Source organism: Hyperoodon ampullatus, assembly GCF_949752795.1.
Source record: "Hyperoodon ampullatus genome assembly, chromosome: 4".
Taxonomy (NCBI): Eukaryota; Metazoa; Chordata; class Mammalia; order Artiodactyla; family Ziphiidae; genus Hyperoodon; species Hyperoodon ampullatus.
Genome location: NC_136917.1, coordinates 142,892,691 through 142,911,439, shown reverse-complemented (window position 1 = coordinate 142,911,439; position 18,749 = coordinate 142,892,691). Strand labels below are relative to the sequence as shown.

At 35.6% G+C, this 18,749-nt stretch overlaps 1 protein-coding gene across 3 annotated transcripts in view; it reads left to right on the top strand.

Moving 5' to 3' along the window:
- PRKAA1 (protein kinase AMP-activated catalytic subunit alpha 1) overlaps positions 1 to 14,025 on the top strand; it is a gene marked incomplete at both ends in the record, with an annotated part of 44,429 nt that extends 30,404 nt beyond the window's left edge. Inside the window, 7 exons of one of the 3 annotated variants that reach the window (XM_079703917.1) lie at positions 860 to 904; positions 3,733 to 3,877; positions 5,871 to 5,958; positions 7,688 to 7,912; positions 10,677 to 11,163; positions 11,276 to 11,402; positions 13,781 to 14,025. In XM_079703917.1, the coding sequence (XP_079560043.1) occupies positions 860 to 904; positions 3,733 to 3,877; positions 5,871 to 5,958; positions 7,688 to 7,912; positions 10,677 to 11,163; positions 11,276 to 11,402; positions 13,781 to 14,025 (1,362 nt within the window). Of the gene's footprint in view, positions 1 to 859; positions 905 to 3,732; positions 3,878 to 5,870; positions 5,959 to 6,464; positions 6,472 to 7,687; positions 7,913 to 10,676; positions 11,164 to 11,275; positions 11,403 to 13,780 lie in introns of those variants that run through there. The other 2 variants (XM_079703918.1, XM_079703919.1) reach the window with 2 other exon arrangements.
- Positions 14,026 to 18,749: the final 4,724 nt, after the last annotated feature.

The following is an 18,749-nucleotide window of genomic DNA, read 5'->3' as shown; positions in this document are numbered from 1 at the left end:
CTTAGTCATGTATTTGCCTAGAATCTTAGACTATTTAGAGCTAAGAAGCATCTTAAAGATTATCTCCTTAGCCTACTTACACAGATATGGAAACCAAGACTCACAGTTTATTTATTTATTTTTTTAAAAAATAATTTATTTATTTACTTTTGGCTGCATTGGGTTTTCATTGCTGCGCGTGGGCTTTCTCTAGTTGCAGCAAACGGGGGCTACCCTTCGTTGCGGTGTGTGGGCTTCTCATTGCGGTGGCTCCTCTTGTTGCAGAGCATGGGTTCTAGGTGCGTGGGCTTCTGTAGTTGTGACATTGTGGGCTCAGTAGTTGTGGCTCATGGGCTCTAGAGCTCAGGCTCAGTAGTTGTGGTGCCTGGGCTTAGTTGCTCCGTGGCATGTGGGATCTTCCTGGACCAGGGATTGAACCCATGTCCCCTGCATTGGCAGGTGGATTCTTAACCACTGCTCCACCAGGGAAGTCCCTCAAAGTTTATTTATTTTTATTTATTTACTTTTTATATTTTGGTCACACTCTGCGGCATGTGGGATCTTAGTTCCCTGACCAGGGATCGAACCTGTGCCCATTGCATTGGAAGCGCAGAGTCTTAATCACTGGACCACCAGGGAAGTCCGAGACTCACAGTTTATATATATGCTCAAGGTCACATAATTTATTAATGACAGAATTGGATTGAGACTCCAGAACTCACAATCTTCAGACTTTGCTTCTGGGGCATACAAATACTTTTAATATATATCTTAAATTATGTATGTAATCCTTAAAAAATATATTATTAAATACTTAAAGATCTAGGCCTTGCTAGTCAACCCTAGTCACATTTAAATTGCATTCATTTTTTGGTTTCAGAAATCTGATGTACCTGGAATAGTAAGAACAGGCTCCATGAAGGAGGTAGGAATTAGACTTAAAGAATTTAGAGTTGGAAGGAACTTTAGAAGACATTTTGAACAGTGTCTTAAGTTACAGATACAAAAACTGAACATTGCCCCCTGTGCATACTTTTTCTTACACCCAGCATATGTGGTATGCAAAAACCTCTTTCTGGAAGAGCCACATCAAGCACTGAGAAGCCAATTTTTTTTCCCTCCCAATCTAACATTCTTTATATCATTCACTCATTTGTTCTATGTAGCATATCTTTACTTTAATCAGAATCAAAATCATTAACCAAATTAATTTTGATTTTACCATTTCTTAACATGGTTCATTTCAATTTCAAGTATTCCATTTGTCTTTTCACTCCCCACTCCCCGCCCCCGCAATCCCGCACAAATATTCTGCCTAGAAAAATGGAAACAGACACAAATTGAATTGGTATCTTGCTTTCTTATCTTTTGTTTTTCATGTCTTGATCATTTTGCTTTACATTATGGGAATTTTCCTCAATTTTATCTGTTGCATATTAAAATTCCAGCTGTCATTTTTTCTTTCTTTCTTGTTTTCTGAAGTTGTCTTTCTTTAAATAGCCTATTTTTTTTGTTGTTCCACTGAGATAATAAATGTATCTGTCTGAGGATGACAGTTAGTTTAAAATTTTTTTCTTCTTCTCTTCCCTGGATTGCTTCTGTACCTTCCCTGCTCCCTGTTTCCTGTTTTTTTTCTATTCATTTTATTGGTCTTTGTCTTTTGTGCATGACCCTTGCTCAGATACCTGGTGATTCTGGGTTGTCCACTCATATTTGAGAGTGAGGTTCTAAATGCCAAGCTCATGAGGATGGAACTTATTAATTGGTGGGCCTTCCCATAGGTTGAATAGGTACGGACCTGTTTGTTTTACTAGGAAACACCAAATGTTAACAATTACAAATATTTTTCCTTGGATCAGAAAGTTGCTCCAGAAGAAACCTTCCAGTTTCCTTGAGCGTGTTAGCTTAGCTGCCAGTGCTCTGCGAGCTAAATGGGGAAAGGCCCGCAAGCCTCACTGGTTAGTATGTTGACTTTCATTTTATCCCCATGTTTTCCTTCTGGTGCCTCATTCCTACTCGGGTGTCCTTGAGAACAGAGCTGGTTCAGCCTTATTAAAAGTAAATCGTGGGTCTTATTCCCCAGTAAGGGTGAGCTTAAAACTTCTTTCTTCCATCAGTTGTCCTGTTTTCAGTCCATTTTTCACTTCTACCTTCAGAAATTCCCAACACTTCCAATATCTAAGCCCTTCCAGGAGTCTGCGTGCAGATGAGTTTATCATTGATTTCCACCCCTGAAGGCTTATTAGACTTCAGCTTTCTGTGGTTGGCCAAGTCTTCATCACTGTTCATCTACTCTCTAGCTTAGTGACTCCTTTTGATTACTGCTGTCTCTTCTCTTGCTCTTTTGTCTTTATATGCTGTCATCTTAGTGAGTTTCAAGGAGTGGAGACAAAAGGTTCCATCTGCCATGCTTAAATGGAAATATGCTTTGACTTTTCTAATCTTTCTTTGTAGACTTCCCCTCCTTGATCCTTTGTACTCTATTTATTATTAATAGAGTATAATTTTCATTTTTGTAGCCTATCTAGTTATTTTACCTCTTGTATTTTGCTTAATCAATTAAATTTTCCTCTCTTTCACATTTAGAACACATTCTTTTTTTCATGTAGTGTATTTGATATGAAGTCATATTAAAAAATGAACCTATATTCTAGAAATAAAGGTATTAGATTGCTAATGCATTATTACTTTCTCTAGAGGAAGGGTATCTCTGAGTGCTTTGATAGTTTTAGTTTTGCTTTCAAAAGAAATTACTGGTTCATATTCCAGATTATCCATACCATTTAAGGTGTAGAAACCTGGTTTTAGAATGCTAATTTGTGACCCGTGTTTGAGAATTGCATATTAGAGTCCTTTGCCTAGAGAATTAATAGCTTATTTATTAAATATGACTTCTTGGGAGCAGGCATACCCAAGTAATGGTTTTCATTTATGGAAAAAACATCATAAAATAAGAAAATATGGATAAATGGACAGAGAAGTTTTTAAAGAATATTTTTTAAAATGTAATTACAGCATAAGATGTAATTTTTTCAGTAAGCATAGTACAGATAAATGCTGTTATATTTTATAAAACAAATGAATTAAGGTTTTTCTTTTGTTAAAATTAAAACATCTTTTATTTCAGGAGATATGATAACATGGTTGCTTGCTAATTCATTAATACTGCTTAAATGTTGCTTTCTCTTATAGTCCACAACAGTATTCCCCACCCCAGCATAACTCTTTGTGCCCTTATCCTGCTTTGTTTTTCTTCAAAACACCCTTACTCCTTATATTGATATTTATATGTTTATTGTCGGTTTTCTTTAACTAGATTAGGGCCTTTTAAAAATTCATTGGTGTACCTTGAGTGCCTAAAACCGTACATGGCACATTGAAGGTATTCAATAAATATTTGTTAAAGGAATCAAGGATTAAATATTTGTAATTTAGAGGAGAAAACATGCCTACTTTCAGGTAGAAATTGAAATTATTTGAAACAGTGCATGAGATGAGGCGAAAGCAAGTTATTAGAGTGTAGTCAAGAGAGTGATAATATTAGGAAGTTGAGTTACTAATTTGGGTTCTAAGATCCTCCTAGCATTTCCGTTTAATGCTGCCTATATCTCCTCCCCGTTTCAAAAGTATCTCATGAGTGAGGTTCATTTGGAAGGTTTGTTACATTTTCACAGTTTTATAGGTTGGAAAATTATAGGTAGAATAATTTCTTTTGAAAGACACATGTTTAAGTTGCCTCTCTACTTTTCTTAGCTGGATGAAAAAGAAAGTCGGCGTCTGTTCCAACAAATCCTTTCTGGTGTGGATTATTGTCACAGGCATATGGTGGTCCACAGAGATTTGAAACCTGAAAATGTCCTGCTTGATGCACACATGAATGCAAAGATTGCTGATTTTGGTAAGGAGATTTTTATAGTTTCATATATTCATTATGTTCAACAAACATCAGTAGGATTCTTCAGATAACTTTTGCTTTTATATAATAGACTGAGTCCCAAAGTAGCATATCCTCACCATTTGTCTATGAGCTAGAAAAAGGAGTAAAAATAAGGAATTCTCTTAGCTTTATGTCTTTGAAATTGACTTTTATGACATAGGCAAACAATTTAAATTGGCAGCATTAGCGACATCACTTGAAAAGAGACCATTATTTGTGAAGGACCATTATTTAACTATTTGCTAAATAGTGCTATCAATAGAACGCACTGTTTCCAGTGTGTTCTTCTGATCAAGTATGGAGCAAGAGGAAAGAGACTGGGCTGGAGTTATTCAAACTTTGAAAGCCAGAAGGCAAACCATATGAACAAAATTATTTTTAAAAAAAGAAAGTAGGGCTTCCCTGGTGGCGCAGTGGTTGAGAGTCCGCCTGCCAATGCAGGGGACACGGGTTCGTGCCCCGGTCCGGGAAGATCCCACATGCTGCGGAGTGGCTGGGCCCGTGAGCCATGGCTGCTGCGCCTGTGCATCCGGAGCCTGTGCTCCGCAACGGGAGAGGCCACAACAGTGAGAGGCCCGCGTACCACAAAAAAAAAAAAAAAAAAAGTAGGGCTTCCCTGGTGGCGCAGTGGTTGAGAGTCCGCCTGCCGATGCAGGGGACATGGGTTCGTGCCCCGGTTCGGGAAGATCCCACGTGCCACGGAGCGGCTGGGCCCGTGAGCCATGGCCGCTGAGCCTGCGCGTCTGGAGCCTGTGCTCCACAACGGGAGAGGCCACAGCAGTGAGAGGCCCGCGTACCGCAAAAAAAAAAAAAAAAAAAGAAATGAAAGTAAAATATTTTAAATAGAAAAGCATAGTTTCAGCTTGAGGAAAATTTAATGAATTTATTTTTCCTTTATTTCTTATATAAATTGCCATTGACATTCTTAAACCTGAGATAAAAATGAATATCTACAAGTCTTTTTTTTTAGTTTCATTTCAAATCAGAGGAGATACTTATATTTTCTTAAGTTTTGTATATGTTTATATATTTTAATCTATAGAGATTCACTAAATAGTGCCCAACAGCTCTGAGCTACTGGGTTTTTTTTTGGTAACTGACTAAATTATTTGACTTTCTTATTCTTTAGTTGTCATTATTTTTTATACATTGTATTTTTGAGGAGGCAGAGTTTTCTCTTTTTTTGGCCGCACTGCGCAGCTTGTGGGATCTTAGTTCCCCCACCAGGGATTGAACCCGGGCCGCAGCAGTGAAAGCACTGAGTCCTAACCACTGGACCACCAGGGAATTCCCGAGTTTTCTTTTTGTAGTAGAACTATGAAGGAACTTTGATATTAAAAATTATTATTATTGGGCTTCCCTGGTGGCGCAGTGGTTGAGAGTCCGCCTGCCGATGCAGGGGATACGGGTTCGTGCCCTGGTCCGGGAAGATCCCACATGCCGCGGAGCGGCTGGGCCCGTGAGCCATGGCCGCTGAGTCTGCGCGTTCGGAGCCTGTGCTCCGCAACGGGAGAGGCCACGACAGTGAGAGGCCCGCGTACCGCAAAAAAAAAAAAAAAAAAAAAAAATTATTATTATTATTTTTTAAAGAATCAGAATGGAGGTTAATAGAAACTTTGAATTTTAATTCTGTTCTACATTTTTTTCTAGTAATTTCTATATTAATAAAACTTAAACATGCCCAGTTTATTCTATTAAGCAAAATAACCAATAGCTTAATATGCACTCATTAAACTCCAACAATGCACTAACTTTATATGTTGAAACAGATTATAGATTTTATGGCATAAAGGCAAAATATTTGGGAACAATAAAGACTATAGGATTCTGTTGAAGCAAAGAACAAAATGATGATTTATCACTTTAATGCAAACTCAATTTTATTGTTTAATGGAGTTTTGTTTTTATTTTTGTTCTTGGGAAATCTTGAGCCGTGAACTTTGTGCATTTTCAGGTCTTTCAAACATGATGTCAGATGGCGAATTTTTAAGAACAAGTTGTGGCTCACCCAACTATGCTGCACCAGAAGTAATTTCAGGAAGGTAGTGTTTGCCACCTCCTCCCCGCCCAATATATTTGTAATTGTCTTCCTTTCCTAGACTTTGTTAGTCTATAGTGTAATATTCAATTCTAGTGAAAGGAATTTAAAGCTTATTCTTTTCTTATCCAGAAGGTATTCTATTTTAAGAATAAAACCTTATAAGTGAATAAGGATTAAGGACTCCATTTATCGAGGAGGATGTTGGTTTGCAAGTCAAAATTATATTAGTTAGATGAGAGTACTTTCGTTTTTTCCCTTGTGGAAGAAACTGAAGGTTGAAAACTAGCAAGTTTTAAAGGTGAGACATTAAAAACTTGAATAATACAGAAATATCTAGTAGGAAGAAATAGTGTACTGTTTGCTTAGATGAAGAATTAAAAGTGTAATGTGTAGCTTTAATTTTTCAAATTAGCTTTAGCTTTTATGATAAGGTGCCTTGGGGAATTGGACTGAAGTATTGATAAAGTCCTCAGATTTTAGTTAATTTTCATTCTTTAAATCTTCTAGAGACTGAAATATTTTAAGAATTCTAATCTCTCAATTTACTAACCACCAGCATTGAGAACATGAGGATCTTAGTATAGGGCAGCTTTTCGGATAGTTTAGATGACAGGAAAATTTAATTTTTTGAAGGGTAACTGTTCTTCACTATACTACTGAAATTGAAAACAAAGAAGCTAAAGTTTGTTTACTAGTTTTTATAATTAACTTTTAATAACTTTTCATTCAAACCATGTTTCTTTGTTTGAATGTCTTACATCCTGATTAATTTAGAATGCAGAAATAGAGTAGTATTTTCTTTCTATTTTCATAAGCTTGCTTGCCTAGACTGTGTTAAGGCATGGTTATGAGTAAGGCAGAAATATCTAATTTTAGATTTATCAAGGTTTATCATTACCTTTTTATATTAACTTAATGTTTAATTATTTCATGTGAGTTGTCTAATTATTTTGGGAAGAAAACAATTTAGGACCTGGATACTGGGGGCAGTGTTAATTAAATAAACAAAAAGAAATGTAATTGTGCATATATGTAAGGGCTATTACTGAAGTCTAATTTTCCCAGTTTGGATAAGGTCTTTCTGTGAGGTCTAGATGTATGGAAACTTTTACTTTCAAAATAGTATATATTGATCAGTTCAATAATTTATTTGACCAATTTAAAGAAATCCTTTCCCTGAAGCCAGACTTTGAATGGGTTATCTAATTAGTCAGTAGCTAGCTAAGTCAGTAGGTTACGGTGTATTGCAAATAAGAGTTTAAATCTTCTTCGAATTAGTTAGCTGGGCTTCATTCTACAGCCTCAGGACCCATTTACCTTGGTATGAGGTCTCGGGTTATTGCAGAGAGTGGGTTTAGAGTCCATCACTAAAGAACATTCTCACTTGATGAAAGATCACTTAATATCTCCTCTGTAACCAAAAAACAATGGTTTTAAATTCAGTAATGATATGTTTGTTCAAAGTTTGGCCCTATTGATTGAGGACCCTTGTGAGGTAGTATGGAGAGAATTTTAGCTATAGTCTGTAACTTAAAAAAATTCTTAATTTTTGTTTTTAAAGATAATACTGATAGAATTAGTATAGAATCTGTACGTGTAGTACACAGCAGTGACTTATAGAAACCATATTCTGACTAATAATTATGAAGTATCTATATTTAAAATGATTAATTGATTTACTCTTTAAGTTACTAATGATTGTTTAATCCAATTGATATTTCCTGTTACAGATTGTATGCTGGTCCAGAGGTAGATATATGGAGCAGTGGGGTTATTCTCTATGCTTTATTATGTGGAACACTTCCATTCGATGATGATCATGTGCCAACTCTTTTTAAGAAGATATGTGATGGGATCTTTTATACCCCTCAGTATTTAAACCCTTCTGTGATTAGCCTTTTGAAACACATGCTGCAGGTGGATCCCATGAAGAGAGCCACAATCAAAGATATCAGGTGATAAAGTAACTTGATTATCAGATCTAATAGTATCAGTGATATAAGTAAAAGAAAATTTTGCAGAATATGTACAATGTAATCCTGTTTTTATGTTAAAAATAGTGTATAGACTCATTTATTTTATTTTGATATTTAAGAACACATACTAACCTGGCTGCTTTAGGGAAGTAAGATTGGTAGGAGGAAGGGATTTCACTTTTTTGCCTTTGTTTCTTTATTTGTTTTGAAATTGTAGCAGTGAACATTACATTACTTTTTTTTTTATTCCATACATCTACAAAGTTGCTTTAATGAAATTCTGAATACAGTATTTTTTATTAAAGTAAATGTGTATAATGTAACTAAAATAGAGGGGAATTCACTCTTAGCTAAGTATTGTAATAATATACTTGGGGTTCAGTAAGGAAAATATAATCTCTTCTAGGCATTTCAAACAGGATAATATCTGATCAGAAAAATAGGTGCTTACAAAATAAGGTGGAGGAGTTAAAGTCAGAAGTGGGGGAAGGGTGCTTTGACCCATCAGTTTTGTCACTCCTCACTAGTTCTTAGGACACCAGTAAGTTACTTTTTTTTTTTTAACATTTGTTTTTAATTCAAACAGAAAGTCACAAAAATTATAATCATCCTCATCAGTTCACTCAGTCCTATGTAATTAATTTTTTTTTCATCTTGATCTTTTGTTAGCACTTTTATGAATTCATCAGTTTTCCATTAGAGTTCTGAAAATGCTTATTCATTCAGTTCAGCAGTATAGTCAGTTACCAGAAGCCTGTACTTGTCAGTGTATTACTTTTTAATTTAAAAAAAGTGCTAATAAAAAATAAAAAGGACCCTGGTTAGGTATTAGATTTGGTAGTGATTCTTTAAGATTTTCTATAGTATGCTTCATGTTTGACTTTTACATATTCTCATGGGGACTAATATTTTTTCGTAGTAAATTTGTGTGTTGCTATTTGAGTTCTGATCTTATAAATTATTGTATTTTTTCCTTTTGTTCATCTCAGGGAATGAGAAAATTTTAATTCAATCAATGACATGTTTGTTTTTGTAGTAGTATACATTGAATTACATATGAAATTACTGTTTTGTAGGTAAAAAAGTCCATCAATTTTGCCAGTTGCATATGGTTCTACAGAATAGTTTAAATAAGGCAAAGGTGATGATGACAAATCTCCTTTTCAAATTTGGGCAGGTCATTTCTGATGAAGATTTTTTTAAAAACTGCAAACTTTGTTTCTTCTACCATCATTTTTCTTTCCTTTTTTTCCCTTATGGAAATTTCTCTTTTGGTCTTCTAATGGCTAGACAGCACACTTCTCTGAGATGGAGGGAGAAGGAAGAAAGAAATCAGACGTATATCTGGGAATAGTAAAGAAGAAAGCATTAGGATAATGAAGAAGAAAGAAAGATCATATGTACAACTTAAAGCTTGATTCCTAAAATAGATAACTAATAAGGACCTACTGTATAGCACAGGGAACTCTATTCAATACTATGTAATGACTTATATGGGAAAAGAATCTAAAAAAGTGGATATATGTATATGTATAACTGGGTTCACTGTGCTGTACAGCAGAAAGTAACACAACATTGTAAATCAACTATATTCCAATTAAAAAAAAAAGAAAAGAAAAAAGCTTCATTCCTTTCCATTTACTCCATATGCTGCAGACTAGCTAAAAAACAGACTGTGAGTGGCGGGGCATGACTTTACCACTAGAGGAGAAGGGCTAGTCATTCTGTAAAATTTATATTTCAGAATATCTTAGTGAGAGGTGCTTTTTCTTGTGTTTTACATGTTTTTTCCAATTTAAATGAAATATGTGATAATTGGAAAAGACTTAGAAAACACCAAAAAAATTAGAGAAGAGAATTAAAGTGATTTTTAATTCCATTACGCAGAATATAATCATTGTTCTTTTGGGTGTTTTCCTCTCTTAATGTTTTTAGTTTTAGCATATTTTTTTTACATAGTTCAAGTCAAAAATATCCTTTTACATATGAAGTTAGGAAATCCTCAGTTCCTTCATTAAAATAAGGGGATATTATCTTCACAGAGTTGTTTGAAAATGAGGTGAGATAATATATATGAAGTGTTTAGCCTAAAATCTACCACATAGTAAGCACTCAATGAATAATAGTTGTCTATTTTTGTTGTTGTTATATGTTTTGTCACTTAACATTATATCCAAAGAGTATTATAATGAATCCACAGACTAATTTTTTTCTCTTTCTGAGCTGGAAATAACATGGTCTTTGCCATTGCCATTTGTTCCAAAACTTTAAAGTGTAGACACTTTGTTTCTGGTTGCTCCAGCAGTGTTTTCTCCCTCTTAAAATCAGAGGAAGGCTGAAGAATTTCCCTTAACATATACAATGAAATGTGAGCCAGAAGGGGAAAATCTCAGTTTTAAAAAAATGATAGGGCTTCCCTGGTGGCGCAGTGGTTGAGAGTCTGCCTGCCGATACAGGGGACACGGGTTCGTGCCCCGGTCCGGGAGGATCCCACATGCCACGGAGTGGCTGGGCCCGTGAGCCATGGCTGCTGAGCCTGCGCGTCCGGAGCCTGTGCTCCGCAACGGGAGAGGCCACAACAGTGAGAGGCCCACGTACCACAAAAAAAAAAAAAAAAAAAAAAAAAAAGATAATACAGTATGAGTGTAAATATAAATGAATTCATATCCTAAACTCCCCCAAACTGTTATTTTCAGTCTCATCTCTCCTCGAAGTCCTTCTGACCCCTGCCATTTTCTCTCAGGGAACATGAATGGTTTAAACAGGACCTTCCAAAATATCTCTTTCCTGAGGATCCATCATATAGTTCAACCATGATTGATGATGAAGCCTTAAAAGAAGTATGTGAAAAATTTGAATGCTCAGAAGAGGAGGTTCTCAGCTGCCTTTATAACAGAAATCACCAGGACCCTTTGGCAGTTGCCTACCACCTCATAATAGATAACAGGAGAATAATGAATGAGGCCAAAGATTTTTACTTGGCAACAAGCCCACCTGATTCTTTTCTTGATGATCACCACTTGACCCGGCCCCATCCTGAAAGAGTACCATTCTTGGTTGCTGAAACACCAAGGGCACGCCATACCCTCGATGAATTAAATCCACAGAAATCCAAACACCAAGGTGTAAGGAAAGCAAAATGGCATTTGGGAATTAGAAGTCAAAGTCGACCAAATGATATCATGGCAGAAGTTTGTAGAGCAATTAAACAACTGGATTATGAATGGAAGGTAAGAAAGAAAGAGCATTCTGATTATTAGCACATTTGACAAACCTGCAGTCTGTATAATGTTTTATAGAAGAATTCCTTTTGACTTTGTTTTTCTCCATACCATATGCTAGGTTGTAAACCCATATTATTTGCGTGTTCGAAGGAAGAATCCTGTGACAAGTACATTCTCCAAAATGAGTCTACAGTTATACCAAGTGGACAGTAGAACATACTTATTGGATTTCCGTAGTATTGATGGTAAGTACATCACACAGAACAACATAGATGACATATTAGACCTTTTTACCTAATTTGGCATTTTAGTAAATCTTTGATTCTTTTGAAGCTTCTTGAATTGTTCCTAGTAATTCAATAGCAAAAGAACATAGAATATAGGATTTTGTGCCTTTGTTGACGTGAACATTTGTGTATCTTGTGAATAGTTTATTGTCCTTTTAAGATTATCTTCTAAAATCCTTAAAGCCTGATACAGCCTGATCCTAAAGTGATAGTTTCTGCTACATTTCTGTTTTTTGTAGTTCATTTTGGTAAGAAAAAATGTTTTATTTAGAATAAATGTTGACTTCTAGTAAATGGTGCAAAATCATACCATGGTTTGAAATGTACGTTAATTCAGATCTCCCATGCACATACACTCTTTTTTTTTGCGGTACGCGGGCCTCTCACTGCTGTGGCCTCTCCCGTCACGGAGCACACAGGCTCTGGACGTGCAGGCTCAGCGGCCATGGCCCACGGGCCTAGCCGCTCCGCAGCATGTGGGATCTTCCCGGGCCGGGGCACGAACCCGTGTCCCCTGCATTGGCAGGCGGACTCTCAACCACTGCACCACCAGGGAAGCCCTGACTCTTAAAACTAATTTACCTTATCTACTAAAAAGCCTGATGGAACACACTTGACTCATAATTCAAATAAATATCAATAATAATTCTACCCCAGCATTATGAAAGACTATAGCTGTGTGTGTGTGTGTATATATATATATAAATGTTCTCTCACAAACAGAAACTTTTTTAAAATAATTAATTAATTAATTATTTTTGGCTGCATTGGGTCTTTGTTGCTGCATGCGGGCTTTCTCTAGCTGCAGCAAGCAGGGGCTACTCTTCATTGTGGTGCGCGGGATTCTCACTGCGGTCGCTTCTCTTGTTGTGGAGCGCGGGCTCTAGGAGTGCTGGCTTCAGTAGTTGTGGCACATGGGCTCAGTAGCTGTGGCTCACGGGCTCTAGAGCACAGGCTCAGTAGTTGTGGCAACGGGCTCAGTAGTTGTGGCTCGTGGGCTCTAGACAGCAGGCTCAGTAGTTGTGGTGCACGGGCTTAGTTGCTCCGCAGCATGTGGGATCTTCCAGACCAGGGCCCGAACCTGTGTCCCCTGCATTGGCAGGTGGGTTCTCAACCACTGCGCCACCAGGAAAGGTCCCCAGAACCTTTAATTAAGTAGAAGTTTATGGCAATTCTTCATTGGCCAAATCAATTGAATTAAGATACGTTGCCACTTTTGTTCATTTAAGATTATATGGAATTATTAGATGAGATTTACCTGTGAATTTTTTGTCTTCTTTGTAAACTCAAAGATAGTACCTACATAGTATCAGAAAGACACAGTTTTGAGCTATGATATGTTGGCTAAACCTGTTTGTCTATGTCTAGATGGTATTTTTCTTCTAACACTTACTAATGCAGTCTGAGATACAGAATGGGTTTTATTTTTTTCCGTTGTATTTGGATTAAATTCATGAACCTTGGGGCTTCTCTGGTGGCACAGTGGTTGAGAGTCCGCCTGCCGATGCAGGGGACAGGGGTTCGTGCCCTGGTCCGGGAGGATCCCACATGCCGTGGAGCGGCTGGGCCTGTGGGCCATGGCCGCTGAGCCTGCGTGTCCGGAGCCTGTGCTCCGCAACGGGAGAGGCCAGAACAGTGAGAGGTCCGCGTACCGCAAAAAAAAAAAAAAAAAAAAAAAATTCATGAACCTTAGGTTTATTAGTACCTGGGTTTACCAATTGAACGGACATTTACTGTTTTTATATTGTGTTCCCAACTTAGGTTTTCCTTGATTTTTGTTCATTGGAATTGTTGTTCTTTTATAAGATCTTAAATCAAATATGAAGACAAAGTGGGAGAATGAAGAACACCATGATGAGAGTTAGGAGGCTTGGGTTCTAGATTTACCTCTCTCTTCATTTGTCACTTAAGTCTTAAGGGGTTTATGTTTTCTTATCAATAAAACGAGGAGTTAGATGAGATGATTTCCAGGATTCAAATTTTAAGTGCATTTATTCTATGATTTTAATATGGAAAGATTGACTTTTATTGCTAGGGAATGATGTTTATTAAGCCTCATTATTAGTTTATTGGGCTCTCTTAATCCTGGATTGCAAGACTGATGAGTAGCCAAATATGTACCCAATCTTAGTAAGTCATTAGGGGAATACATTGCTGTGTGTAAAAAAGGCAAGTGGCATAATACAGATTCATTGCTTCTATTTTAGGAGGTATTCAAAATAAACATGCTCTTGATAGCTGGTCAGTATTCTCACTTAAAGAAGCAAATTAAATACTATTAAAATTTTGGGGAGGGTGTCATGGATTATAATAAATTGAAGTTTTTTTTTACCCAGATGAAATTGCTGAAGCCAAATCAGGGACTGCTACTCCACAGAGATCGGGCTCAGTTAGCAACTATCGAGCTTGCCAAAGGAATGATTCAGATGCTGAGGCTCAAGGAAAGTCCTCAGAAGCTTCTCTTACCTCATCTGTAACCTCACTTGACTCTTCTCCTGTTGACTTAACTCCAAGACCTGGAAGTCACACAATAGAATTTTTTGAGATGTGTGCAAATCTAATTAAAATTCTTGCACAGTAAACCTAAAACTTTGCTATTTCTTTGATAGCAATAAGCATGCATAATAAATCATAGCCAAATGCTTCCATTTATAATCAAGTTATACATAATTATAACTGAGGGTTGGCCTTTTGGAATGCAGTTTGCACAGGGACTGGAACATGATTAATAGTTAACAGCATAATGTGCAGAAATGAATTAAGATAATTTTGTTCATTGTTCAGTAGGCATATAGAATAATATAATATACACAATGAATTATAGTTCTCTCAGGCTCACTTGATTTTTGGCTATTTTATATTTAGTGTATACAGGGCTTTGTCAAATATTAATTTACCATAAATTACCACTTCATGTATTAATTACGTGTTGATGTGTTATATATTTGCTTCATAAATTTATTCAATAAATATTTGCCTAGAATCCCCAGAGAACTTTATAGGTGATTTTGTTTTCTGGGCTCCGTAAATATCAAGTATCTTCAACAGTAGGGACAGCCTGGATGATTCTTCCATATCCCCTCCTTAATATTATTAATATTCTGTAGTATATGGTAAGTCACCTTAAAGATATTGGACGCATTTAAATTTTTTTCTTTCGTTTGGTAAGTCCAAAAACACACAGAACTTATATATTCAGACACTGCACTAAGTTTAATTTTACAATTTGCCCACTATATTCTGTACATAAATTGCTCTTTTTGTCACAAGAGCTGTGTTGCATATACTGTAAATAAATCATGCTGGTTTTGCCAATATCACAAAGTCCTCTGCTCATCATGTCGGTCAGTATTAAATGTATGCAAAAATTTCTAGTCATTCAATCATGTATCTTTTAAATTGATTCAGTGCATAGAACATGTCTTACAAACCATTTAAATGCTCAGATATGACTTTTTTTCCTAGACTTCATTATGGACATTTTTTAAAAGAAAAGTTGAAAGGCTGTAAGGTGATCACATGTGTATCTACCACTTAGATTCAACATTTGTTAACATTTTGCCATATATGCTTTATCTATATCTGTATATAGATACAGTTATATATATATGTGTGTGTGTGTATATGCTTTTTTCCCCTGAACCATTTGGATATTGCAGATATATTCATCACCCCTCAACACTTCAAGCATCTCCTAAAAAAATGATGACATTCTCCTAAAAAAACCCGTAATACCATTAAAAATTAATAATTCTCTAATGCCATCTAATCATGCATATTTAGATTTCCCCTGTTGTCCTACAAATTTATTTCAAACCAGGCGCCAATTAATGTTTATACATTGCATTTGGTGTCTCCTTCATCAGTTATTACTTTATTATTGTTTCGATAAAATATGGAACAGATCAGTTAGTTCTTCTAAATAGTAACATTTGCTTTGGATTTTAATTACTTTTTAAAAAGTAGCATTATGGAAACTGCCTAAAGTTGCTTAATCTTCCTAAGAGCTCTGATTTATATTTTCTTTCTCTTGCTCTTAGTATAATCCATTACATAATAGGTGTAAGAAAAAAATTTAGTCACGTCAGATAAAATTCGTATCATGTGTATGGTAATAAAAAATTACTGTGTCACCCATAATTGCCTTATACTATATTTTAACTTAAAGAAAAATTTTTTGGTATTAATTATTTTTCCATTGCAATGGAACTATCTTTTTTTCTCTTTTAAGAATCTTTGTATTGTAGTATTGTTTTTGGCACCTCTGTAACCAGATGATAATGTACTCAAATGTCGATAGCTTGCATAGTTACTGTAGTTGTAGATTTGGCTCCAGTACCCCTAGAAACATGCACTGAATTCAAAAGAAAAGCCTTGCTTCCTTTTGTCCAGGGCTTATTCTATTCAACTTAGAATCTGAATGCTGTATAAAATTACAGGAGTTCCATTTAAATGTAAGTTCAAACTGTATTTATAACTTGTATGTGGCCCTCTGTTTTGAGGATATTGACTTCATGTAGGCTCTAAATGCAGCATTATGTTCCTAATGTTAAGAACAGAAGACTGTATTTTTAAAGCTACAGATTTGTATATAGAACTAAGACATTGTTGTAATGTCTCTATAACCTGTTGTGGGGAGCAGGGAACAAAAGAGGAACCAATTAAATAGGACCTTCTAAAAATTGTTAATTTTGTAAACTGCTTCTTTTAAGTTATTGTGGTTCCTTTTAGTTACTGAGTTTTATTTTGAAGATATTTAAATATTGCACTTGTACAAATAGTATAATAAATGCACAGACTATTGCAGTAAATTCTTTTTTTAAGCTGGGATATTTGAAATGACAACTTTTGGTTGAGTATGTCAAGGTTGCATCAGAATTTTCAGAAATTTACTGTGGTTTGCAAATTCTTACTAATTGAAGATGTAAGGGAGTCAATGCAAATGATTTTTAATCTTTTTTTATTATCTTTTCAGCAATTTATATTTTTTGTGATTTTATGCAACCATATTTTTACTTTGTCTTGACAACTGAAAGATGTATAAGGTTTTTGCCAGAAATGTACTGTATACATAGTTTTAAATATAACAGATTTTACTGATATGTAAAATTTTTGCCATTAAAATAAATGATTTCTCACTGAGAGGAACTTTTCTACCAGGTTGGGGGATATGGGAGCTTAATATATCATATCTAATTTAAAATAATTTCACTGAAATAAACTCCATTGCTTTTACTTTGATTATATTTTTTCTTTGGATGGTTCTGTAGTTTTTCAGAGTTTTAAATGATTTTGTACAAAAAGTCCTGCCCTCTCACCCTGCCCCGCCCCCTACTTTTTGACCTTGTAGGGATACCATTCACACTGAATTAATGACTGGTGTACTATGGGTGGATGTAGAACTCCATGAACCTTTGGAATGAAAGAAAAACATGTATTTAAATCTTTTCCCCTTAACTCCTTCCATCTCCCCCATCCACAACAGAAATCATATTTTCATCGTGAGTTCTCTTCACTGATGAATGAAAGTCCACATAAAACATAACTATAAATTGGTAGTATGGTAGAAATCAATCTATGTGGTACAATATTTCTGAGACTTGTTCATGTATGTCTTGACCAGAGTATATTTAAGGATACAATTTCAAATACTTTGATTTGGAAAATGGATAATAAAGAAAAACATCATTTTTCATCGGCTTACAATGTGCTTAACTTTTTTAACTTCTGGGAAAACTACATGGAAAAAAAAGGCACTTGCTATGGCCGACCATCTGTGCCCCTTTTAAACAATGTGCCTAAAGTATAGTGCTTGAACAAATTTTAGCACTTGAACGTGGTGATTTTTGTCTCATCTAAATTAGTGAGTTTTTGTTTCATCTAAAAATTAACCACCTGAACAAAATATTAAGTTATATACAATAAAAATCAGAGCAGTTATCTTTGGCTGCTAACATTAGATTTGGTTAGAATTCCACTACTGTTAGAATTCAATCAGTATGAAATCTTACACGGCATTGTTGGCAGGGCTTGTGTTAGATTGCTGACATTCTGAATCCTTAAAATAGCTTGATAATTTTAACAGAACACGGTACTAGACTGTTATGAACAGCACACAGATTGTTCTTTTAGGGAACTTAATTACTCTTAAGTACCCTGACTGAACAAAATTGTACAAGAAATTCTCATCTGAAAAATAGTTATTGAACTGTTCTATTTATTGTAAACAAATAGGCTGTTCTATTTATTGTGGATGACAATAAACGTTAACTATGACAAATGTAGAGGATTTCTAGCAACTTGGAAGATGATCATGTCTATACAGACAGCATGGGAAATTATTAAATATATAAATAGATGCATTATGATCATAGACCAAAGTAAGTAGGAAAGTGGTGGGTGAAGGGTGAAAACAGTGTTGGAGGTCGCCTTTACTAGGGTAGAGTGGATCAAGATTAAGTTATTTGAGAGATTTAGGAAAGACTCCTTTTAGAAAGGGGTACAGCTTCGAGCACCGTTTAATTATTTTACTCTGCAAACTATATTCCCTCATAAGGCAACTATGAACCAAGCACTACGAATGTGACCATAAGGCATAAATCCTGCTCTGAATGCCTTGTTAGGGAGATATATATTTTTAAAAGAGTTTTATAGAGGTATAACATACATAAAAGTGCACAAATCATAAAATATTTGGCTTGATGTATTTTCAGTGTTTTAGGTTTGCAATGAACATGGCCATGTAAACCTCTAACCCAGATGAAGTAACATTGCCACCACCTTAGTAGTGCTTTTTTATTAATATCAGAAGTGATATAATATCAGAAGTGGTATACTATCACTTCTGCCCTATCCTACAGGCAACACAGAACAATCCTGGTATGATGTGGGAAGGAACTACACAAGAGTATGAATGCCAGGATTAGGGATCCTGGAGGTTGGCTACCACAATTGCATATTGCTCATTTTGAAAAAATTGGTTCACTTCCACAGTTCTTACTAATGTTGAAACATTTAATCCAACAATATATTATAAATAAAAATCGCATCTGATACCACCACTGATCTCATTGGAAAAATCTGAAAGTAATGGGAAGCTGGCAAGATCACTGTGGCAAATACATGTTTTCCAGAATGATGATTTTTGCTTAAATTCTTGAATTTTATCATTGGTAACTGTCGATTGTTTTCCTTGATGTAAGAGGCTCCCTTTGTTCATTTTCACGCAAAGGCCTGTCAGACCCAAGCCTGAAAACCAGCAGGGGTGTCAGCCCTTCTAAGTAAAAATTGTATTCCACAAAGAAA